Source organism: Bos grunniens, chromosome 5, assembly GCF_055505025.1.
Source record: "Bos grunniens cultivar Pamir isolate PY7600 chromosome 5, Bosgru_T2T1.0, whole genome shotgun sequence".
NCBI classification, from domain to species: domain Eukaryota; kingdom Metazoa; phylum Chordata; class Mammalia; order Artiodactyla; family Bovidae; genus Bos; species Bos grunniens.
In genome coordinates this window covers 114,640,668-114,666,628 of record NC_141169.1, presented here as the reverse complement: position 1 = coordinate 114,666,628, position 25,961 = coordinate 114,640,668, and the positions used below count along the sequence as shown (strand labels likewise).

The 25,961-nt window shown below is 57.2% G+C and overlaps 1 protein-coding gene across 3 annotated transcripts in view; it reads left to right on the top strand.

Annotated features, from left to right (window-relative positions):
- The window catches only part of NFAM1 (NFAT activating protein with ITAM motif 1), a 37,349-nt gene extending 13,785 nt beyond the window's left edge, over positions 1-23,564 (top strand). For 2 of the 3 annotated variants that reach the window (XM_086403119.1, XM_086403117.1), the window contains 6 exons: positions 438-600; positions 5,409-5,738; positions 6,904-7,016; positions 12,415-12,513; positions 21,665-21,751; positions 23,101-23,564. In XM_086403119.1, coding sequence (XP_086259245.1) covers positions 5,705-5,738; positions 6,904-7,016; positions 12,415-12,513; positions 21,665-21,751; positions 23,101-23,160 — 393 coding nt within the window. In that variant the 5' untranslated portion in view covers positions 438-600; positions 5,409-5,704 and the 3' untranslated portion in view covers positions 23,161-23,564. The remainder of the gene's footprint in view (positions 1-437; positions 601-5,408; positions 5,739-6,903; positions 7,017-12,414; positions 12,514-21,664; positions 21,752-23,100) is intronic. The other variant, XM_086403118.1, reaches the window with a different exon arrangement.
- The last annotated feature ends 2,397 nt before the right edge of the window (positions 23,565-25,961 follow it).

Sequence of the window (25,961 nt, the reverse complement as noted above, 5' to 3'; positions counted from 1 at the left end):
GGGCTTTGAGGGGGTAGCTTGTGCTGCCCAGTACAAGCTTCTGTCCTTGCAGTTGTGTGGGCGTGGGGAGAGGAGGACTCGGGGATTTGTCATAAGCAGCCCAGCTCTCCAGCAGGGCTGGACTGGGGTGGTGGCCCTGGGGATCAGGGCCCTCCCAGACACCCCACTGCAACTGCTTCCCAGTCCCTCCCTGGCTGACCCTGCTCCCAGCCGGCCCCCACTTGCCATGGACCTCACCCAGCAGGGCTGCCCCTCCTCCGGCCCTGCACCAGCCCCACTGACACAGGCTCACAATTCTCCCGTCCAGAAAAACTCCCCCTGGACCCGACCTCCAAATTCTCCCTGCATCTCCTGCTCCCACCTTTCAGATCTGCTCTGGAAAGAGCAGTCGCCTCCAGCCCCTCTTCCCTTCTGTCACCAAGCTGTCCCCCCTGCAGAAAACAACGCCAGACTCCTTGAAGCGCTTCTCTCCTGGTGCCTGTCCCAGCCTAGGCTGCACTGGGGATGCACAGAATAATCCCAAATCTACGCTGGGATGCTCCTGCAGCCCAGACCTCTTGGTGTGCGGAGATGGTCCTGGAGCTGCGCCAGCCGTGCTGAGTGAGTCGGAGCGCTGCGGTCATTTACAGCCGCAAATGAGTCCTAGTTCTTCGAGTCCCAGCCAAGATTCAGAGCCGGTTCCCACTGAACTCATCCCTGGCGCCATCTGCGGTGAGAGTAAGGGGTGAGGGCCCTCCTGGCTCTCTCTCTCTCCTCAAACCCCCTCTCCAACCTCCCCCACCCCCGCTCCAGGGTCCGCCAGCTGGAGGCAGGAGCCTGGAGGAGCAGGAAGAAACAGAGAAGCCCTGCCCATCAGGTGCTGCAGACATGGGGCCCTGTCTCTGGGCACTTGCAGGGGTGTGGAATGGATGCCCTTGGGCACTTCTGTGGCCACTCAGGGGCCCCCAGTTGAACTCTTGCAGCTCTCTCTCCTGCCACGGCCTCAGGAATCCAGGGTCCACCTCCGTCCTCCTCTCTCGGCCCTTTGCTCCTCTTGGCCGCCTGTCAATCTAAGGGAACCCCCAGGCTGGCTCACGTGGCCCCGGCCCACTTTGCTGGGAGACACACTCCCTTTGCTGAATTAAAGGCAAAGCGGGAAGCAGCTGACACCAGGCTTGAGACAGAAGAGACACCAGCCGGTATGCCATCCCTGCAGCACTCAGTGTCATGCCTCAAGCTCAGTGACGGTCCCCAGGAACCACCCCACCCCCACCCCCGCCCTAGGGTGAGAAGCAGGCCCCCGCAGGGCAGGCTGGGTGCCCTGGCAGCTCTGTTCAAGCCCCGCTTCACCCGTGCTCTCTGGCCCGTGGTTTCCATGTAACCTTGGAGCCTTGCAGCCCCTTGTTAGCCTCCAGCTGTGAAAATGTAGGCCTCCTGCCAGCAACCCCCCTCTCTATCTTCTGATAGCACTCACAGCCCAGCACTCGGCACACTTGGCTGGGTCTGACCTCACCTCCTAACCCGGCAGCTGGCTTTTCTGCCTTAGCACGGTCACACAAACCTGGGTTCAAATCCCAATGCTACTGCTTAGGAACTATGGGGCTTTGGACTTCTAAGACCCTCTGTTTTCTTTTCGTCTGCAAAATGGGATTGGCTCAGCTGCCTCATAGGACTGCCATGATGTTTAGTTGAAGTGGGGCCTGGGTCACACCCAGGCAGAGGACATTTTATACACGCTTTCTTTCCCCTCTGTCCTCGGGCCAGTTCTGGCCTCACTGTATGTGTGTGTTCCTGCTCCCACACTCTAGGATATCACTACCCCTTCCTGTCCTCCCCAGTCTCAATTATTGGTTCCCTCCCCTGGCTCCATCTGCTGCCCTGTTAGACTGGGAGCGTTGCGAGGGCAGGGAGCTCCTCCAGGCCTTAAGGTACTCTTTTTATTTTTTAATATTAATTCATTTATTTGGCTGCTCTGAGTCTCAGTTGCGGCATGTGGGATCTTCGAGATTCATGACACAGGCGGGATCTTTAGTTGCGGCATGCAAACTCCTAATTGTGGCACGTGGGCTCTAGTTTCCTGACCAGGGATCAAACCCAGGCCCCCCTGCATTGGAAGCACAGTCTTAACCACTGGACCACCAGGGAAGTCCCTAAGTGAAAGGAAGAAAGAAACTGAAGTCGCTCAGTCGTGTCCAACTCTTTGCGACCCCATGGACTGCAGCCTGCCAGGCTCCTCCGTCTGTGGGATTTTCCAGGCAAGAGTACTGGAGTTGGTTGCCATTTCCTTAGGTACTCCTAAATGTTTGTTGGAGGTGTAAACAGATGGTAGCTGAAAAGCCGTCGTGGACTCGGAAATCACTCTGAACCTGACTGTGGCTCTGAGCCTGAGCTGTGGAATGCTTCAGGTGGCTGCCAGCTGGAGCAGCCTGGACCCCAGAGGGGCTGCTTGGAGGCACAGGTCCAGGAGAAGTGGGGGAAGCTGGGCTGCTATGGTCCAGGCTCCGGGGTGCTGACATCCCAGTAAAAAGAAGGGACACTGGAGGCAGTTAGTACCATCGTCGGGTCAGAACCCAGTTGCCTTCCTCCAACAGCGGACCCTCCTCCTCCCTGTTCTTGGCCCGCCATCTCCCAACCGGCCGCCCTCACTGGTCCACAGAGACGGCCTCATCCTTCCACATTTTTGGAGACAGATCCACCCCAGATCTGAGGTTCTTTCTGCGGTAGACCTGAGCCAAAGCCATCCCCTTCCATGGTCCTATCCCTCTGACCTTAAAATAACAAATCCCAGAAGAATACAGAACAATGGTCATCTATTTTTATGGATTTCCCCAGAATTGTAAAGACGGGCTTAATTGCACTAGCAGATTTCATCATTTTCTAGAAGCATGCGTCAAATGGGGATCATTTTTAAGACACTTGGATGGATGTCTTCCTGCTGGGACAAACAGGAAGGTGGCCCCAACAGCACGGCCAGCCTCCCCGGGCCTGGCATGGCCGCTTGGATCCTGGACAGGAGGAGGTGCTGGGGGAGGGGGAGAGGCCTCAGTGCGGCCACTTTCCTGGTGGCTTTGGTTGGGTTCCGGGCTTCCCTGGTGGTTCAGATGGTAAAGAATCTGCCTGCAATGGGAGAGACCTGGGTTCGATCCTGGGTCGGGGAGATCCCCTGGAGAAGGGAATGGCTACCCACTCGAGTATTCTTGCCTGGAGAATCCCATGGACAGAGAAGCCTGGGGGGCCACAGTCCACAGCATAGCAAAGAGTCGGACACCACTGAGCGATTATCACTTTTCACTTCACTTTTGGTCGGGTTCCAACCTCCCGACCCCCATGAGGAAACACCAGGCTATCACTGTGCTCGCCGGGCTGCCTTGAAGCTTCATTGCGAGAACCAAACAGGAGGAGATGCGTAAATGTTGCAAGTGGTTCCTGAGCTGAGATCTGGGGACTAGGGAGGCGTTGGCCGGGTGAGGAGGTGGTGGTCTGGGCAGAGGGGACCGCAGAGGGGGCTGCAGAGCTGGGCGGTGGCCTGTGTGTGCAGGAAGGACACGGGGTGGGCTCGCTGGGGGTGGTGAGTACTGTTCATCTCACCTCCTGTCCTTCCCGGCCCAGCTGGGACCCTGGGGGATCACTGACCACCCCTTCCTCCAGTCTCTGTACCCACACCCTGTCCCTGCTGTGCCTTAAACCTCAGCCCTGACTCAAGGCTCCTTGTTTTATGACAAAATTAAAATATTGTTATAGTTAAACAGTCACCACCACCAGCCCAGAGATATAATGTGCAGTGTAACGTCCTCTCCCCTCCCTCTCTCCCGCGGGGGAGCCCCTGGGACCGGCTTAGCGGGGTCTCCATGCATGAGCATCACGTGTGACAAAGCCGACCCACTGTGACATCCAGATGTGCCAGTCGATCCCCTGGGACTAGCCTGAGTCCTTCAGGGGAGAGGGTGTCTAGCTTGTTCCCTGGAGCTCCAAATATCAGTGTGGCCTGAGCTTGGAGGAATTATCAGGTGTGGAGGGCCATTGTCCCTGTCCTGGGGTCCCCCAGGGAGCCTGACCTCACTCCCCTGGGGACCCGGCCCAGGGCTGAGCTGGAGCCCCCAGAAGAAACCGGCCTGGCCTCTCTCCAGCCCCGCACCCCCTACAGGCGGGTGGGGGGCCCACGCCTCACTTCCACAACCAAATAAATCCTGCTGCTCGCTCCAAGTGGCTCCAACGAATGATCTTCTCCCGATTAACAGCCCGGCCAGCATGTTCTCGGTGGCTCGCTGCCGACCTCAATTTAGAACTGTCTGCTGGTCGGCTGCGGGAGAAGGAAGGTGCGGGGTGGGCGGGGGGACAGGGCACACTGCAGCTGGGGGGCTTGGGCAGCTGAAGTCCGGGTGTGGGGAGGTGGCCACTGCTGACCCAGCCCAGAATCTGATGGGCACCTCAGAGCCTGCAGGAGGGTGGGGCGCCCAGCCAGGCAGACTCCTGCCTCAGGAGAGCTTTCAGACTGTTTTCCTAGGTGCCTGTGATGAAAGGCCCTGGAGAAGGAAATGGCACCCCACTCCAGTCGTCTTGCCTGGAAAATCCCATGGACAGAGGAGCCTGGTGGGCTACAGTCAAAGAGTCGGACACGACTGAGCGGCTTCACTTTCACTTTACTTTTCTGATGAAAGGGGTGTTAGGTGGGGGCCAGGAGAAGACAGCTCCCCCAGCACTGCCTCAGTCATGGTTGTGGCCATGGGGCAGCCCATGGAACTCCTCTGCATTGTCCGAGAACTGCTTTTAGGGGTGCGGTTTGCTACCCACTCCAGTATTCTGGCCTACAGAATTCCATGGACTGTATAGTGCATGGGGTCGCAAAGAGTCGGACACCACTGAGCAACTTTTGCTTTCACTTGCTATATTTTATAAACACTGTACAAGTTCTTCTCCAAGCTCGGATTCAGGGAAAGCTTTGTCTCTCCTCACTGGTGCCTCCTCCAAGCTGGGGAGAGCGTGCCTATGCCCAGAAGGGCTTCTTCCTGCCAGGAGGCATTTCTTCACTTGGTTTCTTGCCTCCTTCCTCTTTGCTTCTCCTCCTTCTCCAGCTTTGGGTCATCTCAGGCCTGTGGTTTTTATCCAACGTGGCTTCTTGACCTTCGGGAAGGAGGGTGGTTGGGAGTGTGGGGTCTGGCGTCTTCCAGCCCCCAGGGAGGGGTTGCAGCTACCCTCCACACCTGCTGAGAAACTGAGAGTTAGCAGCTGGACCCCCTGAGCCCAGACTCTTCCTGCAAAACGGAACCCTTACACACTCGGCTTTGAGTGCGTTGGGAAGCGTAGAGTCATGTGTGAAAAGCACTCGGCACACCGCCTGCATCCACGCAGTACGTGGCGAGCGTGAGCCCCGGTCCTCATGGGGACACGGGGACTGAAGCTATCACTCTGTCCCTTTCCTTCCCCGGCAGAAGAGCGGTCTGTGACCCATACCGGCCTCCCCATCCTGGTCTCTCTGGCCAACAGGGCCGTCTCCTTCAGCTGCAGCATCACCTACCCCTACACCCCCAAGTTCAAGGACTTCAGAGTCAGCTACTTCCACGTGGACCTCCAGGGCCAGACCAGCTCCGAGAAGAAGATCAGCTGCCAACCTGGTCCAGGCAGTGAGAACCAGACCCACACCACTGCCTGTCCCATCTTCCTCAAGCTGCCTAACTCGTCTGCCACCGGGACCTACTACTGCTCCGTGCACTGGCAGGACTCCAGGATGATCGGCGAGGGCACGTTCATCCTGGTCAGAGGTGAGCTTCCTCTGCGGCTCTTCTCTGGGCACAGGGTCCGGCAGGCTTTGCGGGCACAGGAACGAAAGTGGGGAATGTTTGCCTCCCCGCTCAGCTTTGGCACAACAGAGCTGAGCTGCCTCCAGAAGCCCCTAGCCACACAGGTGTGCCGAGATGCCCACCTTCGTGTGGAAAGGGCAGAGTCTGGGGTATGGATTGGCTCTGGCCACCTCTGGCAGGCCCTTGTCCTTGGGGTCCCTTTCGCACCATGGGTTGTGTGAGTGTGGAACAGAGCCCGGGGGCCTGTGTGGGTTTGTGGAGACCTGTGAGCATGCATGCGTCTCATGGACATCTTTCTGGGGTCAGATTCCTAGTTTTCATCACATTCTCAGAGGAGTGAGTAATGACTCCCAGAAGTTAAGAACAGCCCATCACCAAAGTCATGACCCTCTGACCCAGCTCTGCCATTCCCACTGGTCGTGCCAGGGTTTCAGAAGGCCATGGACCTGGGCTTGGCCCCCCAGTCCTGCGGTTTGCCAGGATGTGACCTTGGACTTGCTCTTCATGGCAACACCCCGCCTGTCAGAGGCTTTTCTTGGGAAGAGAGGGATCCTGAATGCAAGGGCTGGTGCCTGGTGGCAGGATGTTCTGGTTGAACTCCAGACACACATGTGCCTGCCATGTGGTTGGCGCTCTGCCGTTTTTTGGTCCGCCACATGGATGGAGGGATGGAGGGAGAAAGAGGTGGACGAAGGGATGGGTGGCTCAAGGGAAACGGCTGGACTGTGCCCTTGCCTACCCCTGGCGCAGGGCAGCACCTGCCAGGCCTGGTACAGACTCCGCCCAACCCCTGCTTCACCTCGCCTCTCCTGCCCGTGTGAGCACTACATCACGGGTGGGAAGGAGGAGACCCCAGGAGGTGACGTGGCTCGCTCAGGCCCCGGAAGTGCCTTTCAGTGGAGCCAGTGCCTTGAGGCAGGGGCACCTAAGGAGCGAAGGATGCGGTCCTTGCCCTTGCCAAAAATCAAGGCAGTGAACACAGGAAGGGGCTCGGCCAAGGCTAGTGTTGGGTGGTGGAGGACCTCAGCAGAGGGGGGGTCCGGGAGTCCTAGTCAGGGAGAGTTGTAAGGAGGGCTGGGGGTGGGGTGTACCTCTCCAGACAACTGACCTCTCTGCCCTCACCCAGACACAGGGTACCAGGAGCCCCCCCAGAGCCCCCAGAAGCTCCTGCTCTTCTGCTTCGTCGGCATCCTGGCCGTCTTGAGCATTCTGGCCACGGCCCTGCTTCTCTGGAAGAAGGTAGGGGATGAGGACCCATGGCAACCCTGCCCCCACCCTACTCAACGTGGCTTAGGGACAGCCCCTCCCAAGAAGGGTGCCTGGAATAGGTGCTTCTTGGGGCCATTTACCCCCGGGACCCCTGCCTCACCCCACCCCCACCCCCACGGCCACCAGATCCTTTTTGATCTTGTTGCGGGAGGTCAGGACTCTTGAGTCTTTTCCGGGGTCTCAGGTTCCTTAGAGTGTCTGATGGAAGCTGCAGGCCTGCATTTGTACCATTTCTAGCTCTCTAAGTTTCCAAAACCTTATCTCATATCTTCTGTGCGTGCGTGCTAAGGCATTTCTCATGTTCAACTCTGTGTGACCCTATGGACTGTGGCCCACCAGGCTCCTCTGTCCATGGGGATTCTCCAGGCAAGAATACTGGAGTGGGTTGCCATGCCCTCCTCCAGGGGATCTTTCCGACCAGATTCGACCCAGGGATCAAACCAGCGTCTCTTATGTCTCCTGCATTGGCAGGCAGGTTCCTTTTCCACTAGCACCACCGGGGAAACCCATATTCTCTGGATCCCCGGCAACCCAGAAGGAAGGAAGGAACGTTTCCTCAGGGCTGCTGGGTGCTGGGCACCCTCCCCTGCATGCTCCGGTCAGTTGACCTCCGTCACTTCTTCCCACTTTACAGCTCTGAACAGTGAGGTTCAGAGGACCGGACCACAATATGTTTCTTCCCCACTGCGGCTCTTCCAAGGATAGGGACAGGTGGGAAGGCTCTGAGTCTTCAGAGCAGCCCCCGGGCGGCAGACTAGGTGTTGGACACAGTAATCTGAGGCAGGGGTGCCAAGGGACTCACCGCAACTTGCGGACCCCCAGCCCGGGCATAGCTGTGTGAGCACACAGGTGTCTTCCACGGGCGGGATGAGGGCCGAGCTGTGTCCAGGCAAGAACTTGACCTACTTCAGCCCTTGCTCTGCAAAAAAAAAAAAAAAAGGATTTTAATGATTGGATCTCAATGTCCAGCGAAGCGAGGGAGGCTCTGGTGCAGAGTAGGAGGTCACTAAAGAGGGGACGACAGGAGAGGGTGGACCTCAGAAGCCTCAGCTTGACTTCTATCCCAGCCCCTCCCCCTGCCACACTGCCTCAGAGACCCCTACCTCCTTCCCCGCGCCCTTCCGCCTTCCCTCCCTTCCTTCCAGGAATAGCTGCTGAGTGTTTAGTGTGTGCCAGGCTCTGGCCTAAGTGCCAGACCTGGTGGAAGGCAAGACAGAGGCAGCCCCTGCCCTCTTGTCAAGTTTCCACCCTCTCCAAGCCTCAGTTTTCTCCTCCAGAAATGGGGTTAAGGACAGATCCCCTCCTCCATGTGAAAAGGTGGGCGAGACCACATTGGCCAGACGCCAGCAGGTGCCTGGCCCCCGTGGGAGCACAGTGCAGGGCACCTCCTGCTGTCGTCCGTGCACTTGAGGGTGGGGGCGCTGGGGTGAGAGCCCGGCCTTGAAGGGGAGAGGGCTCGGAAGGCCGGGAGCTGCCGCGGGGTTTGTGCCGCCGAAGAATTTCCCAGAGTTCCCTGGAGCTGCATCCAAATCCGGATGTGGACCCTGTAGACGCTGCTCCAGAACTGGATGGCCCGCATGGTTTGAACCCTGAGCTGACCACAGGAACAAAGTACGCAGCAGGGTCCCCAGCCAGAGACAGGCCGGCTGGCCCACCTCGGAGGCCGAGGAGGAAAAGGGACAGAGGACCCCAGGAGCACATCTGATAAACGCATCAAAGCTGGGAGCTACTGACTCAGAAGAGGTAGATGAGTCCTGTCCTGAAAGCGAGTTCGAGGGCTCCCACTCAGCGTGAGATCAAGGTGGGCTTCCTGGAGCAGGCAGCCTCCGACGTTGGTCTGTCCTCATCCTTGCGGGGCATCGGATACAGCAGGTGTCCCTCCTCCATGGCACACTCCATCCTTGGTTCTGGAATCCCCAGGGGAACCCTGCGCTGGGTCACCCACATTTCTGTGGCCTCTGTATATCGGCACATCCCAGGCCCCTTCCTCAGAGCTCCCCTCATCTGTCTATACTCTTCCATGACTGCTACGCTCCAGGGATTACAACCCCACCCAGTGTGGCTGCCCCAAGCCCTCCCTGCGCTCCAGATCATGTCTTCTCCATCCAAGTGCCCATGGGCATCTGCACCCACCTTGTCGGGAACAGTGCTCCTTGGTCCCCAGCAGCCAGCATCATCCCAGCAAGTAGCAGCACGCTCCAGATGTTCAGACCGGAAGCCCTGGTGCTGTGCCTGTCTCCCTGCCACCCCCACGACTGATCCCTGGGCCCGTCCTGCCGGCAGTCTGTCCACGATCTAGCTGCAACCCCCAGCCCACGCCTCCATCACCCCTCGCCCAGAATACGGGTCTCCCTGTTCCGCTTGCTTCTTCTCACTCTGCCCCCCACAGCCTTGTTTCTGTGTCACTGCCTCTCCCCCCACCAGAGTGTAAGCCCCAGAAAGAAGCCCCAGGCTTGGTGTCTGGGGGAGCCTGCCACACAGTGTTCGTGAAAGGAATGATGGAGTAGTGAACACTGAGACCGGAAAGATGAGTCTGAGGTGGCCAGGCTGCGAGGGGGCAAGGTGACAGTATTGCTCCCACCTTACAGAGCGGGAAACAGAGGCTTTACGGACTTCCTGAGCAGCTGAACGGTGTATTCATTTGAAAATCACAGTCAGAAGGGTACATGCTGATGGTCTGGGACGGGGCACCCGAATGGGACAAGGCTGGCTCCAGGGAGCGTCACTTCCACCGCAACACAATGCACTGTTTCCAGGACCTGTATTCTTTCTCACGCTCCACTCCTGTCTCCGGACAGACAAGCAAGCTCTGAGAAGTCCGTCCCAGCTCCTGGCAGACCTGGACTCCTTCTCATGACCCCACAGTGCCTCTTACCTTCCCAGTGGCCTCCCCCCTCCACCCCCAGCCTCAGTGGAGCACCACGAGGCCAGGCCTACCTGGGTCTTGTCACCAAGGAGTCCAGGAGAGCCCCTGCCCATGAACCCACACCCACCAGCTCTGGCAGTGAAGCAGGTGGTACAGAGGAGGGGCACTCAATTTGAGAACAGGGCACCTGGGTTTGATCCAAGCAGTCACCGACTAGCTGAACAAACTTCAGTCTCCCCCTCTGGAAAGCAGGAACTCCATGCCCACTTCCTCAGGCAATTATGAGAATTAAAGTAACAAAAAGAGATGGTTAGACAGCATCACTGACTCAACGGACATGAATCTGAGCAAACTCCAGGAGACAGAGAAGGACAGAGAAGCTTGGCACGCTGCAGTCGATGAGATTGCAAGGAGTTGGACATGACTTACTTAGAGATTTAGCAAGAATAAGTCCTAGAATTCTTTGTAAACTATAAAGTGCTGCCTGAATGTCTGCCTCTACCTGTTTGGGAGACCTACACATCCCAGAAGAGCCAAAACCCCAGGTATTGTCAGGGCAGCACCTTGGTCAATCACACAGACCTGGGTTCAAATCCTGCCCCTGCCGCTTCTGGCTCTATGGCCTCGGGCAAGTTGCCAGCCCTCTCTGAGCCTTCAGAGCCTCCTGTGTGGAACAGGGATGCATGTGAAGACTGGCCTTGCAGGTTTGTGGAGGGGCGCAGGAGGTCAGGCAGGTCGCGCATTTAGAGCCCCACCTGGCACCCAGTGAGGCTCCGTCCTAGCCCTGACCCATTATTATGCTGTGACTGGGGATGGCGCTGGCTTCTGCCGGAGAGTTAAGTAGCTCTCGAGAGCTAATCCCAAGTAAATGGGCTGGGGACTGGCAGGCGGCCAGGGTTTTTAATTAGCTCCTGCCCCGAGATGAGGCTGTTGTTACTCCACTGTTGGCAGCACGGTGCCTGCGATGAGAGGGGGGCGTGTGGACAGCCTCCTTCTGCCTCTGCACGGCCTCCGGCTCCCAGAGCCCCCGCCTCCCGGAAGGCCCCCACCCACCCCACCGCCCCCGCATCCTCGGCCACTAGAGTTTCTTGCAGCACCCAGCACAAGCTTTCTGAAACCGCCTTCTGATCCTGGCGTGTCCTGCTTGCAGCCTTCAGACCTTTTCCACCATCCACCCTCTGCTTGCAGCCCGGCACAGCCGCCCTGATCCATCCCAGGCAGGTTTGCGTCTCTGACCACGCTGACCATCTTTTCATTTCTCGAGACCTTCAGGCCCCAGCACCTGCTGCTGCCTCTTCCTCTCCTTCCTCTCTTCCAAACTAAGAGGACTTAAAAAAAAAAATCTTTGGCTGCACTGGGGTTTCGTTGCTGCATCTGGGCTTTCTCTAGCTGCGAGAGCAGGCTCTAGGTTCAACGGCATGCGCAGCACGTGGGATCTTCCCGCGTCCCCTGCATTGGCAGGTGGATTCTCAACTCCTGGACCATCAGGGAAGCCCCAGCCTTCAGGTTTTTAACAGCCCTTTCTGCCAGGCGAGACACTTGTTTCCTCTTGTGAGCCAGAGGCTCTGTCTCTGTCGGTCAGTGCAGGAACCATGCTTGGGAAAACTGCTGGTTCATTGTCCATCTCTCCACTGGGTCCTAAGCTCCAGAGGGCAGGGATGGGGCCCCCGTGTCCACGCTGCCTGGTTCACTAGAGGTGCCTGGCGAGTGTGTGTTAATGGCCAAGGGCCACCTAAGTGACACACGCATGGCAAGCACTTACTTCCTCATCGGTTCCCTGAGTCTGTGCAACATTCTATCAAAGGAGGGTGATTGCTGAGGAAACTGATGTCCAGAGTGGGGGCAAAGGCAGAACCCCTGAGGGACAGAGAGGACTGGACACCTGGTCTGGCTGGTGCTCACTCAGCAGCCCTCCTCAGTAATCGGCCCTGTAGCCGGGGACCCTTTCTCCCTGCTGGCCCTGTGCCCTGCAGCACCCACCTCCCCAGAACCAGGCCCTGTGTGGTGGGCAGGGTGCCTCGACGGAATCTTTATCGTTTCCAGTATCCCCGGGCAGGTGAATGATTTGATGTAGGTCTTGAAGGTGTTTGGGTTTCCCAGTTGACACTAGTAGTTAAAAAAAAAATAAAAAGAATGCCTGCCAATGCAAGAGACGTAAGAGATGGAGGTTTGATCCCTGGGTCTGGAAGATCCCCTGGAGGAGAGCATGGCAAGCCACTCCAGTATTCTTTCCTGGAAAATCCCATGGACAGAGGAGCTTGGGGGGCTGCCGTCCATAGGGTCACAAAGAGTCAGACATGACCGAAGTGACTTAGCATGCATGCAAGCATTACGGGTATTTGCCACGCGTCTCAGGAGAAGGTGGGTGGAAGGTGCTGAGTGATCAATTTCCGAGTGGCCTCATGGGTATCTACCATCCTTTCTTCTGTGGGGTCTGGTGGGGTCTGGGGAGAAGGGGAGCTGCTGGTTTCTGGCCTGACAACCCTGATTCCTTTCCCCCAGAGACAGATTTGGGCTCTGTGGAAGCACGCTGCCAAGAAGTACCCGGGCCCCAGTGCCACCAGCAGCCCAGGGCAGCCTCCATCGGAATCTGTCTACACGGTGAGTCCTCCACCCCCTGAGGCCTGACTTGGGGACTGGTTCCCTGGCTCGGTCAGAGTTCCAGTTGTGTGACTTCCCTGCGAAGTCCGAGCCTCCACTTCCTCATCTGTGAACTGGGGACCAGTATTCCTGCCCTGTGGGACTTCTGTGAAGGTGAACCAGGGTTACAGGTTTGTGGCCCTGGCCCCTGGCAGACACGTAGATGGGAGGTGCCGCTGGGGTGCCCTCCTTGGCACGCCCTTCCACTTCTGGAACAAGGGGGTGGCCAGGGCACAGTGGTGAGGAATGAAGAAATTTCCTCCGTCTGACCAAATGACAGTGACCAGCTCACCAACTTCTTCCTGTTTTTATTGCACAAACAACATTGGAGCAACAAGAACCACAAAAAGAGGAAAAAGTCAGGCAGTGTCCCACACCCTAAATAGAGCACGGAGTTTCAATTCTTCACTATCTCCCTCCCCACCACGCACACACACATGCACGCACATTGTTTTATGTCCTTACAGCCAAGCAGAGGCATAGCCGGCCTGCCCACCTGGTCAACACGTGGCCAGTCTGCCCAGGGGCTGGGATGCCGACAGACATTCCTTTTCAGTTGCATCTATTTTAGCTGAATGAGGAACATATGCTCATTGTTGAGAAAGTGAAGAATAAAGGCTACCCAATGTCAGCTGCGGTCTCAACTCTACGGGACCTTCAGGTCCACCAGGTGTGGGTCTTGGCTCCACACCTGGGAGGTGCACAGCCATGCCGGGGGTCCTGCAGGGTCCCCCAGGGCATGTTCTGGGACTCTGCCTGTACGAGCTCCAGCTGTTCCTGTCCCCACCACCCTGACCCGTACATGAAGCACGGGTCTTTCCTCAGTGTCCAAAAATCCCCACACAGAGGGTATTCAGAATATGACCCTGATTATCAAGGATGAGGTAGATGGGGACGAGGCGAAGACAGGGTTCCTTCAGGGCAGCACCGATGACCCCAAAGGGGACACAACACTGCCAGCTCTCCCAGGGCCTGTGCCCCCACTCCCACTCCAGGGAATTTCCAACAGCCACTGCTTCCTACATGGCCCCAGACTTCCCCACAGTCTCTTTTCTCCCAGCAGCTTATCATGGTATTTTCCCTAGGAGGAATTCTGATGTCAGCTGTTAAATAAAAACATTTCTCTCTCTCCATACACACACACACACACACACACACACAACGATCTTTCTATATATATCAAATAGAAGAAAATAACCATCCTCCTAAACCTATCTTCTTCCAGGATAAATACTAGTAACATTGACTTCTATACCTTGCAGTCTTTTCTGTAAACACATACTGAGAGACCCATACACACACTCACACACACACTTTTTTTAAAGAAAATTGGAGTAGTACCGCTATTTTTGTTCATGTTACAATATCTCATGAACATCTTTTCACATGAATAAATATCCTTCTCCACGGTTATTTTTAATGGAAGAGACTCACTTTTGCATGGAGCATCTTTCTTGCCTGTGTTTAGACTTCTTTGAGACTCAGGCTAACTTTGCTGAAGTGTGGGGAAGAGGTCCGATGGCCCTGCCAGGTTGCTGGGTGGTTCAAGAGGCTTTAAGGTTGGAAAGGAGCTGGGAAGAGAGGCCACAGACTCTGCCAGCCCTTGAGAACTGTCCCTAGTAGCTAGGGTTGGATCTGGGCAGGTAAGAATGGCATGAACAAGTGTGATGATGACGTCAGGGTCGTTAGTTGAGTACTTACTACATGCCTGGAGCTGTGGTACACCTGTCATCTTATTAACACTCATAACGCGGCTTTAGGGTATGTGTGTTGTGCCCATTCTATTTTCCAATTGTCTATTGCTGGTAAGTTGAGATGTGATTGATTATTTTTTATATGATTTATTTTTGTATGTTGACTATATAAAGAGTAACCTAGCTGAACTCACTTCAGTTTCAGTTCAGTTCAGTTCAGTCACTCAGTTGTGTCCGACTCTTTGCGACCCCATGAATCACAGCACGCCAGGCCTCCCTGTCCATCACCAACTCCCGGAGTTCACTCAGACTCACGTCCATCGAGTCAGTGATGCCATCCAGCCATCTCATCCTCTGTCGTCCCCTTCTCCTCCTGCCCCCAATCCCTCCCAGCATCAGAGTCTTTTTCAATGAGTCAACTCTTTGCATGAGGTGGCCAAAGTACTGGAGTTTCGGCTTTAGCATCATTCCTTCCAAAGAACACCCAGGGCTGAACTCACTAATTAATTCTAATCCTTTCTCTGTAAATTCCTTTTTTTTTTTTTCTGTGGCCCCAGCCATGTCATCTATGAATGATAGACGTTTCATTTCTTTCTTTTTAAACTTCAGACCTTGTATTTCTTATTTGCTTGTCTTACCGCACTGCCTCAGACAGTGATGGTGAATAGGAGTGGTGGCAGTGCACGGGAAGAGGCCTTTGTGTACTTCCCCTCTCCACTTGCCTTCTCCCTTGTGTTGTATTTATTTATCTGGGTCTTGGTTGTGACGTGCAGGATCCTTAGTTGTGGCACTCCAACTCTCAGTTGCAGCAGGCAGGTTCTATTCCCTGACCAGGGATTGAACTCAACCCCCAGGATTGGGAGCCCAGAGTCTTAGCCACTGGATCACCAGGGAAGTCCCTCTCCTCTATTTTCTTTGGATATTTTGATCACTGATTTTCTAATTCATGCACTTAAAGCTATGAACTTTCCTTTAAAAGTGGCTTTAGCTGCATCCCACAAATTTTCATATGCCATATTTTCGTTATTGTTCAGTTTAAATTTCCCACTGAGATTTCCTTCTTCCCCCATGAGTTATTTTAGAAATGTTTTGCTTGATTTTCAAATATTTAATTATTTTCTAGTTTCGTTGTTTTTTATTTCTTACTAATTCTGTTGTGATCAGAGAATACCTTCTGTATGACTTCAATCCTTTGAGGTCTTTAGAGATCTGCTTTAGGTCAGCTTACATTTCAAATGCATTTGAAAAGAACTTGCATTGTGCGTGGCTGAGTGAGTGAGTGTTCTGTGTGACAGAGAGGTCAAGCTCGTTGATTGTGTTGTTAAAGTATGCCATATCTTTATTGGCTTTTTGTCTATTAGATGTTAAGTGAATCAAGTTAAAATCTGCCCATATGATTGTAGATTGTATATTTCTCCTTCTAATTATGTCAATTTTTGCTTTTTATTCATGTGGGAAAATGCTCATGATATATTGTGACAAAAAAAAAGGCTATCCTACTCCAATTCGTGTGTGTGTGTGTGTTTGTCTGTGAAAATTGACCGATTAAGGAGCATGAATTTGGATTGAGCCAGAGAGACTGGGGTGCAAAGCTTAGTTTTTTTGCTCATGAGTTCTGCGACTTAAACTTTCTGAGTCTTGGTTCCATAATCTGACATAGGGCTGATGTACTGTTTTCCATGTATAGTTTGCAAACATGTTATGATTCCTTCCATCTTCAGTTTCTCGTTTTGAGCCCACAGCCCCTCCAGTGACCCTGCTCTTTTTCCATGACTCCTGTTAACAGGTCTGTCAAAATTCTGCCTTCACTTTCTCTCTCTCTCTCCTTTCTGACCCACTTAGGCTTTCTGCCCACCTGTTCTCTCTGCCCACCAAAGCCTTCCTTCTCAAGGTCGCTGTTGGCCTCCACGATATTAAACCCAGTGGTCCGCTGGGTCCTCCTCTTCCTTGGTGAGCTGCAGTGTCTGAGGCCAGCAAGTGCTCCCTCCTCCTGGACACACTTTCTCTACTTGCTTCCAGAACATTCCACCCTCCCGTGATGTCTCTCTGACTCACAGCCATACATCCTCAGCCTTCTTCACTGGTTCCTTCTTAGAAACCAGAGGAATCCTGACCTCTAAACGTTGGAATCCAGGCCTGGAGCCCTTTCTCTTTGAGCTTCTCTCCCCTCCCTGGGTGATTTCATGCAGCCTCAACCTTTTGAGACCGTCTACACTCTGACATGGCATCCGGTCCCACCACTTCATGGGAAATAGATGGGAAAACAGTGGAAACAGTGTCAGACTTTATTTTTCTGGGCTCCAAATCACTGCAGATGGTGACTGCAGCCATGAAATTAAAAGATGCTTACTCCTTGGAAGGAAAGTTATGACCAACCTAGGTAGCATGTTCAAAAGCAGAGACATTACTTTGCCAAAAAAGGTTCGTCTAGTCAAGGCTATGGTTTTTCCCGTGGTCATGTATGGATGTGAGAGTTGGACTATGAAGAAGGCTGAGTGCCAAAGAATTGATGCTTTTAAACTGTGGTGTTGGAGAAGACTCTTGAGAGTCCCTTGGACTGCAAGGAGATCCAACCAGTCCATTCTGAAGGAGATCAGCCCTGGGATTTCTTTGGAAGGATTGATGCTAAAGCTGAAACTCCAGTACTTTGGCCACCTCATGCAAAGAGGTGACTCATTGGAAAAGACTCTGATGCTGGGAGGGATTGAGGGCAGGAGGAGAAGGGGACGACAGAGGATGAGATGGCTGGATGGCATCACTGACTCGATGGACGTGAGTCTGAGTGAACTCCGGGAGTTGGTGATGGACAGGGAGGCCTGGCGTGCTGCGATTCATGGGGTCGCAAAGAGTCGGACACGACTGAGCGACTGATCTGATCTGATCTGATCTGACACTCTGACAGCTCCCTCATTTCTATGTTCAGCCCAGACACCACCTCTGAACGCCGGAACCCAGCTCTGTTTGGACCCCTCATCAGCTTCTCTCTCAGACCAGTGTCCGGTTCTTCACCCATGGAACTGCCTCTTCCCACAGTCCTCCTGATGCAGGGAGTGATCGCTCCACCTTCCTGTTGCTCAGGCTAAACATTCTGAAGCTGTCCTTTCCTTGTCTCCTTGCATCACTGCTCCTGTCAGGTCTATCAGCACAACTTAACTCCAGACATATCCGGAATCTGAATCTTCTCACCCTCCAGGGCTGATGCTGGTGGGTACCACCACCATTTCTTGCCTGGAGCCCTCCATTTGGGTTCTCCTTCTTTCTTCCTTCCTTTCTCTCTCTCTCTCTCGTATTTGGCTGTGTCAGGTCTTAGCTGTGGCATCTAGTGCCCTGACCAGGGACTGAACCCGGGCCCCTGCGTTGGGAACGTGGAGTCTTAACCACTGGACCACCAGGGAAGTCCTCCTGCAGTTGGTTTCTGATCAGCTGGCCCGTTATTACCCTAGCCCCACCGTCTGTGCTCTGATCAGCAGCAGCGGAGTCACGCCCTCCAAACATAGGTCCCATCCCTCTCTGCTCTGAGCCCTTGGTGAGCCTCGGTCCTCTGAGAAGCAGACACCAGGGCAGGAGTAAGTGTGTGATAGTGGTATTCGGGGGACCACCTGTGAGAGCAAATGGAAACGACTGGGAGAGCTGATGCAGATCTGGTTCTGGGTAAAGGAAAGGGCAAAGGAAGGCAGAGAGGATGTGCTGACCTGCGCACAGTCAATGGACGCTTCAGCAAGGCCCCTGGGAGCCCGGTCAGAGGGGCTCAGGGGTCTCCCAGGGTGGGAGAGGCAGGGATGGCATCCCTGCTGGGCTCAGCCATTGGCTGGGGCAGCCCACGGGGGTGTGGCCTCTGTGCACACGAATGCTGGGTCTCAGAGCCCAGCAGCTGGGCCCTGGGTCAGTGCTGATGATCCCTGGAGCTGGAGGTCTGCGGATCACACTCACGACCGTCTAGTGAGGTGGATTTCTCCATCTTGTGGTGGGGCCTTGGTGTTGGCTGTGTGTGCGCCCCCCCTCTCCGGGGTTCTGTCTGGAGCTGTCGTGGGGCCCCTCCCTCGCTCCCATCTCCCTGCACAGGGGGCACCTTTGCAGGGAGGCCTTTCTGACCTCCTCATCCCCCACCTCAACACCCCCACCTGCCCCTGCTGTAACCCAGCCTCCTTCCCTTCCTTCTCCAGGTCTCTCCGTGGCCCTTACGACCACTGTTTGCTTTCTGACTGTGGTCTGTCTGGGACCCCAGGGCCCCGCATGTAGCAGGCGCTCAGCAGTCAACTGAGTGGAAGCCCGCTCTTAGCTCCCGGGTGCCTGGGGTTCCCTGGAGGCTCCGTGCTGGGCAGAGTGGGCACTCCATGGCAAACGTGGGGCGCCATGGATGCCTCCCCTCAGCTCTGCTCCAGCTTCCGCCTGGTCCAGCGCCCTCATTCTCGTGCTCAGCCTCCAGCCCTCCTGCTCCTCCTGGCAGGAAGAGGAGCCTTTCCAGCACACCCCTGATGCCATCGCTTCCCACCCAGAAACCTCCAGTGACTCCCCACTGCCAGCTCCTTAGCTGGCACATGAGGCCTTCACTGGAGGCCTAGCCCAGCCCTGCCTTCCCGGACTCCTGTTAGTGCCGTGGGCCGTTCGCTTCAGACATGCCAGGATCCTGACCTAGAGCAGAAGTGCTCCGTCCCTCCTAAGTATCGCTTCTTGCTGAACAGGGCTCCCGGATCTGCCCCCAGAGTGAAGTGAGTGAAAGTTGCTCAGTCGTGTCCGACTCTTTGCAACCCCATGGACTTTACAGTCCATGGAATTCTCTGGGCCAGAATACCAGAGTGGGTAGTCTTTCCCTTTTTCAAGGGGTTTTCCCAACCCAGGGATCAAACACAGGTCTCCTGCATTGCAGGCAGATTCTTTACCAGCTGAGCCACAAGGGAAGCCCCCAGAGGGCATCAGGCAAATTTCAGGTGTCCATGAGACACAGTTCTTGTGTTTCCTTGGTGACAGATGTGGGTATTACTAGGGGAATCAATGTCCAGGACCCTCAGATTAGGTCTTGGCCCAGGGCCGCTGACTTCTGACCTCAGCCCACCCGGACAAAGGCCTCGGCGCTGACTTCACCCCTCTGCCAGGGCTGATGACCACTCAGCTCAGCACCACTGTCCATACAGGGCGGCAGGAGGCAAAGGGCTCGGGGGGGCTGGATCCCAGACGAGTGGCCCAGCCCGGCCCAGCCTCAGCCCAAAGCACAGCACAGCAGCGTGGCACACCCCAGCGCTGCCCAGGCCAGCCCTGACAGCACAGCAGCAGCCCAGCCCAGCCCGGCAGCCGGTTCAGAGGCCTGGCCTTCTCCCGGCGGAGGGAGGCGGCCCCCATCACCCCCTCCCCGGAAGGCCAAGAAGGTATCCTGTTGACAAGGTTGCCTGCATTTCACAGCCTAGTGATGCAGGTCACAGCCGGCATGCAGATGCAGCCCAGCAGGTCAGGGCTTGTCAAAGGCTTCACTCAGCAGCTGCTAATTGGCAGCAGCTTCTGCAGCCGTCCTGTCCTCAGCCCTGCAGCTGCTCCTGCCCACAGCCTGACCACCGCCAGGGTGGGTCAGAGGCCTGCGGGGCCCCCGGGCCAGGATGCTCTTCTCTGGCTTGGAAATCACTTAGCAGTGTGCCCAGGCCCGTGGGAGCACACAGCACAGAGGGCAGGAGGAGCTGTGAGACCTCAGACAGCTCCGGGCATCTCTGGGCTGATATGTGGTGGGCGGCCCATGGGCACTGGACCTGAGGGAGAAGGGGACCCTCTGGGGGCCCCGAGATCTGGTCCTCTGCCAGCATGTCGGCAAAGAGGCCCTTTTTCTTGCTTCTCTCTGTGACCAGGAACATCCAGGTTGGTGGGAGGGCGGCTGTCAGATCTTTGGAGATCCAGGACTGGGTGGATGGAGGGTGGGGGCCAGGGCCGCTGGGGAGACCCACACCCCGTGTATCAGGCTTGCTGGCGGTGGCTGGTGCTTTGGGCAGGTGTGAGAGCCCAACAGGCCAGAGCAGGTCTCAGAAGATGCCTTTCAATGGAATTGGGGATCCTCCCCGGGGCCTCCCTGCTCCCACAGGCAGGTCGGAAGCCCCTCTTCCAAGACCCTCCCTCTTTCTGACTCGGAGGTCCCTAGGGCAGCATCCGTGTGTGTGATGCCCTTGAAGTGAGGGTCCCCCAAGTGCCAAATGGTTTATTACACAGGTTTTCATGCCCCGCTGCTTCGGAGCCTCCTCCCACCCCTCTTTACCTCCCCTCCCTTCTCTTGCCTCAGAGTACCACCTGTCTCTCCAGCCTTCCTCAGCAACCCCTGCTTGCCTGTTGCCAGGGAAACCACCTCCTTGGCAACCAGCCGGCATCCATATGACATGTACACGTGGGAAGGAAAGGTTCCTGCCTCTTGCTTAGGCTGTTGGTGGCTCTGCTCCAACAGTTCCCAAGGAGCAGCATCCACCCTGGTGCCCATCAGGGTTTGAGGGAGGGTCTAGGCTGTGACTGCAGAGAGAGCAGGGAGGCACCAAGCCCCCCTTGATGATCATTCAATCGTTATTAAGCACATGTGACTCACTAGACCCTGTGCTGGGCCCTTCGTGCACAATATCTCATATAGTCATCCACTGAGCCTGCAAGATGGACACAGTTATCCCCATTTTACAGATGAGGAAACTGAGGCACAGGAAGGCCCCCGGTTGCCTGTGGCTGGCAGATGTCAGAGCCGAGAGTTGAGCCTAATCTTGTCTGATTTCAAACAAGAAATCATTTCTTTTTATTAATACCACCCTGAGGCCTCTGGTCAGGCTGTTCATAGCTGGACCAAGAGTCAGTGTGGCCCTAAGACACACACCCAGGTGAGCGAGGAGCCCTGTCACCACAGCTCATTCAGGGTTGTTCTCCAAGGGTCCCAACCGCAGCCATGGTGACCTAGAGACAGACCAAGCCCCTCTGCAGGAGAGGAGTGTGATTCCAGTGTGAGCCTAGGTCCTTTGTGAGCACAGGCTGGTGGGAGGGGTCAAGGGAGACCTAGAGGGGTGGAGGGATGGGTGGGACCCTCCCAGGGGCTTTGGTCCAGGGAGTGAGGGGGGATGTTCGCAGAGCTCCTATTGAAGCCTTGGCCATAGGAGTCACGTCGGGGGACTGCTGGCTGCCAGGTGCCTGAGGCCCTGAGGACAGGCAGGGACAGTGAGTGTGGGCCAGGGCCCTTCCTCTTGCCAGCGAGCTGGAGGCCTGGAGAGCCCGCCGGGCTGAGCACAGGCTCTACGAGAGGCTTGAGGTGGTGGGAGGGGGCGGCAGGGGGCACCCAGAGGACTGGCAGTGTGCAAACGGGGGAGGGTGAGACGGCCCCAAGAGGGAACGGTGGGTGCAAAGGCGCGGCCGTGTGACCGAGAGGAGTGAGACTGGGCACCACGGGCATCCCCTGACCTCACGGTCTCCTGCAGGACCTACAGCGCCGGGAGACCGAGGTCTACGACCGCATCCAGAGTGAAGCCAGCAGCCCGCCCACCTCCCAGGGCCTGCTGTCCCAGGTACGCAGGGCCAGGGCAGCGGGCCTGGCTCCTCCACTCCTTCCGTGTGTCCTGCCCCTCATCTGGGAAGTGCCTGCCATGTGCCGGGGGTGGGGGTGAGCCACCCACTGCTGAAGCAGAGCCCCGCCCGAGGCGGCTGACCTGGTGCTTAGGAGGCTTGGTGGGTTTACCCACCACCCCGGCACCACCCCTTTCCAGCTCTGCCGCCCTGGCCAAGCGGCTAAGCTCTGTGCCCACATCTGTAAGCTGAGGACCCTGAGAACATTCACCTCCTAGACTTGCCATGAGGATTGCAGATGGTACTGCGACCCAGTAGGCGCCGTGCAAGGGAGCAAGCGTAACCACCGCTGGGCACGGTAGAGCGTCTACGCCGGTCAGTCAGGCAGGGGTGTGAGGCTTCTCGCTGCCCCCAGGCTGAAGGTGGCTGGGGATTGTGCTGGCGGCAGCAGGGGCAGGCCTGGACAGGGCTTTATTTTATCATGAAGGGGGCTAAGGCACATCCCTCGATCATGAGTCTCTCTTAAACCTCAGTCTGCTCATCTGTCAAGTGGATGCATGACACTTTCCTGCAAAACCAACTGCCCATGAATTCAAATGAGTTCCAAGTTAAGTAGCATCTATACCAGAGCTCTGGACACCATCAAGTGCAAGGGGCTCAAGGACCGTGGCTGGGCACCTTGGAAGAACCATCAGGAAGTGGGGGGCAGGTGCTTGGGCCCCCTAGCATAGGCCGACTCTGTTGAATCTCCTATTCTCAAAGCTCTTTCTACGGTCATCTCTGAACTAGGCTGTGACTGGAGGCAAGGCTTCCCCACCCTGGGACCCCCAAGGTTGTCTGGGCCATCCCAGGGAGTGACCACTGTATGCCAGGCCCTGAGGTCCTGACCAGGACAACTAGACCCTGTCCCAGTTCCCCAGCATCCCCGGGTCTGCAGGAACAGTCATGGATTCTTACAGACACATAGAAACATCTGTGAATGGTGGGCTCTGGGGAGGGACTAGCCCAGAGTTGAGGAGGGGGCTCTTGGTGTGCTAAGCTGAGCTCTGTAGAGTGAGGAGGAGGTCATCGGGGAACAGATAGGGTCCTGGGAGCACCCCAAGAGGAGAGAAGAGCATCTGGGGAGGCCTAAGGCAGGAAAGAAGGGGCCTGTGGGGCTGGAGAGCAGAGAGCAGGCGTGGGGTGGGAGGACAGGAGAGGAGGCTGGTGAGGTGGGCTTGGGGACAAGAACAGGGCTCCCGGTCAAAGCTACTTAGAAAGCCACCTGTTTGTCTCCTTTGCCCAAAACTAAATTAGTGCAAATTTATCTTTCCCCTCCCTACTGTTCATTTCTTTCTTTTTTCCTTTCCAGGAGAAACAGCATAAATTTGAGGGTGATGGTGAATTTAACCTGGTCTATGAAAATCTCTAGGATGAGCTCTGCCTGCCCACAGATCTTGCCCTGGATCAGAGGCCCTGGGGCAGCCTCTCCCTCCAGGGAACTTGATCTGTATTAGAAGTGAGGCTGCTGGGTACCCCATCACCTCACTCCCACATTTAAGAGGCTGGCCCCCACGCCCGTTCCGCAGCCCAGTCATGCCCCTCAAGTGTGCCACGTCTCCAGGCTTCTGCCCAAGCTTTTCCCTCTGCAGGTGGGCACTCCCTCCATCTCCAAGGGCCCTCTTGGACACCTCCCATCCCTGGGGCCCTCCTCACCCTCTAGGGACACTCAGGCTCTCTTGTACCAGCCTGAACCACCAGGAGGTTCCAGCAGGGACCCAGTACTGTGTGCACACGCATCGCAGAGTAGATGAATAAAAGAGCAACTATACAAAAGGCCCCCACCCCCGGTTAGGCCAAAGACAAAGCAGCTGTGCAAAGTGGAACCGGGGGCCGGCGCAGGAAGTACAGGGTGTGAGCGAGAATGAACCATGTGGAGGCTGGGCTGGGAGACCAAGCTGGAGGCCCAGGAGGTGGTCATCGGTCTGGGGGCCTGAGACTGGGAGGGTCAGGGCACATGCAAGTGAGGAGGGAGATCTGGGCATCAGGGGGTAGGGAGGAGGGTGCTGGCAAGACAGGGGCCGGACAGACTGACGCTCTCTGCCTCCTCAGCACTGACTTCAGGGTCTGCCTCCCCCCACGGGGCGGGGACCCCAAGGTTGTTTACCCTTCAGCCTGCCCCCGACACTCAGCATGCCAACTGCTGCCTCCCAATGACCCCCTCCTCAAAGCTCCCCACCCCCAGGGCCTCAGCGGTGCCTCAGTCCACCCTGCAGCCCGGTTCCCTGGAGCCCCCTCTACCTGGCCTGTCCCCACCCCTCCCTCCTCCTCCTCTTCATCTGCCTTAGGCTCCAGCCCTGCCCCCTGGGGATCGGGGCAGACCAGTCCCTTCCCTGCTTGCCCAGCTGCCCGAGGCCACCCCTGTCCATCCCTGCCTAGCTGCATGGCTTGGTTCCTGGGGCTGTCCCTGGGGAGCACAGAGGGGCCCTTAGTGAGGCAGAAGCTCAGGCCCGCGGCTCCTCAGTGTCTGATCCTGAGCCCTTTCTGCTGCCCGAGCGTGTTCCTGTGACCCGTTGTTTCACCTTCAGCTGCGCCCGTGGCACCCCGTCTCGTGGGCCGACCAGGGCTGAGGCTGGGAGCACCGGGCTGCCAGGCTCTGCACCCTCCTCCCCTGCTCCCCCGCTCCCCTCCTCACCTCCCCTGCTTGCCCGTACTCCTTCCCCACACCCAGGGCTGCCCCAGAGGTCCCTCAGGGGCCTGGGCGCCCAAACCCCAGCCTGCCTGCGAGGGTGGTTATGGGCAACACCGTCTGCTCAGCAGGTCAGTACCCACCCCAGCCCAGGCCCTGCAGGGATAGAAGGGCTGGGGGAGCGGGCCCAGGGCCGTAGACCGACGTCCAGAAGAAGCCCCAGTCCCTCTGCTAGGGCAGCAGGGGCCCCCCACCCCTGGACTCACAGGACCCCCCCTGGACTCACGGGACCCTCTCCCCAGGCTCATACCGCCTCCCCAGGCTCACAGGACCCCCCTGGGCTTACAGGACCCTGCCTGGGCTCACAGGACCCTCCCTGGGCTCACAGGACACCCCTGGGCTCACAGGAACCCCATGGGCTCACAGGAACCCCCTGGGCTCACGGGACCCTGCTCCTGGGCTCATAGGACCCCCCTGGGTTCACAGGACCCCCCTCAGACATATGGGACCCTCCCCCCAGACTCATGGGGCCTCCCTGGGCTCACAGGAATCCTGCCCCCAGGCTCATGGGAGCCCCCCAGCCAGGCTCACAGGACCCCCTCCTGGGCTCACAGGAACCCCCTGGGCTCACAGGACCCCCCCCTCCTGGGCTCATAGGACTCCCCTGGGTTCACAGGACCACCCCCCCAGACTCATGGGGCCTCCCTGGGGTCACAGGAACCCTGCCCCCAGGCTCATGGGACTCCCCCCAGGCTCACGGGACCCCCCCTCCTGGATTCACAGGACACCCCCCCCCCCGGGCTCACAGGGCCTGCTGGGTTCACGGGCCCCACTGGGCTCACAGGACTCCCCCCACCCTGCCGGGCTCATGGGACCCCCTGGGCTCACAGGACCCCCCCTGGGTTCACAGGACCCCCTCGGGCTCATGGAACCCCCTCAGGCTCATGGCCCGCTGGGTTCACAGGCCCCGCCGGGCTCACAGGAACCCCCTAGGTTCACAGGACCCCCCCGGGCGCATGGGACCCCCTGGGCTCACAGGACCCCCCCCTGGGCTCACAGGCCCCGCCGGGCTCACAGGACAGTCCACATCCTCCCAGCTCGGTTCCAGGCCCAGCCTCCGAGCACAGCAATGAGAGCTCTGAACTGGATTATGGGGCTGGGGTGGGGGTGGGGGACGCAGAGGCCCCTGCCCCCCAGAAGGCGGTTTAACAAACTGTTTAAGGAGGAAAACTGCCTTGAGCAAAGCTGCCCTCCAGTCTCCTGACTCCCACGTCCCGACGCAGAGGCTGGAGCTGGGGTCGGGGTGAGGCAGAACACTGCCCACGGGGCCGCGGAGCCACTCTGGGAAAAGCCGAAGCCAGTGAGAGCAGGAGGAGGCCGCCTGGCCAGGCCCCAGGGATAATGCAGAGAGCCAGGAGGGACAGCAACCCCCCGCCCTGGCCCAGACCCCGCAGTCCTCTGTCCATGAGGCAGCTGAAGGATCCTGGTGAGAGGTACATGGGACCTTGACCTTCCTTGGGCTCAAAACCTTCCACGGTCCCCAT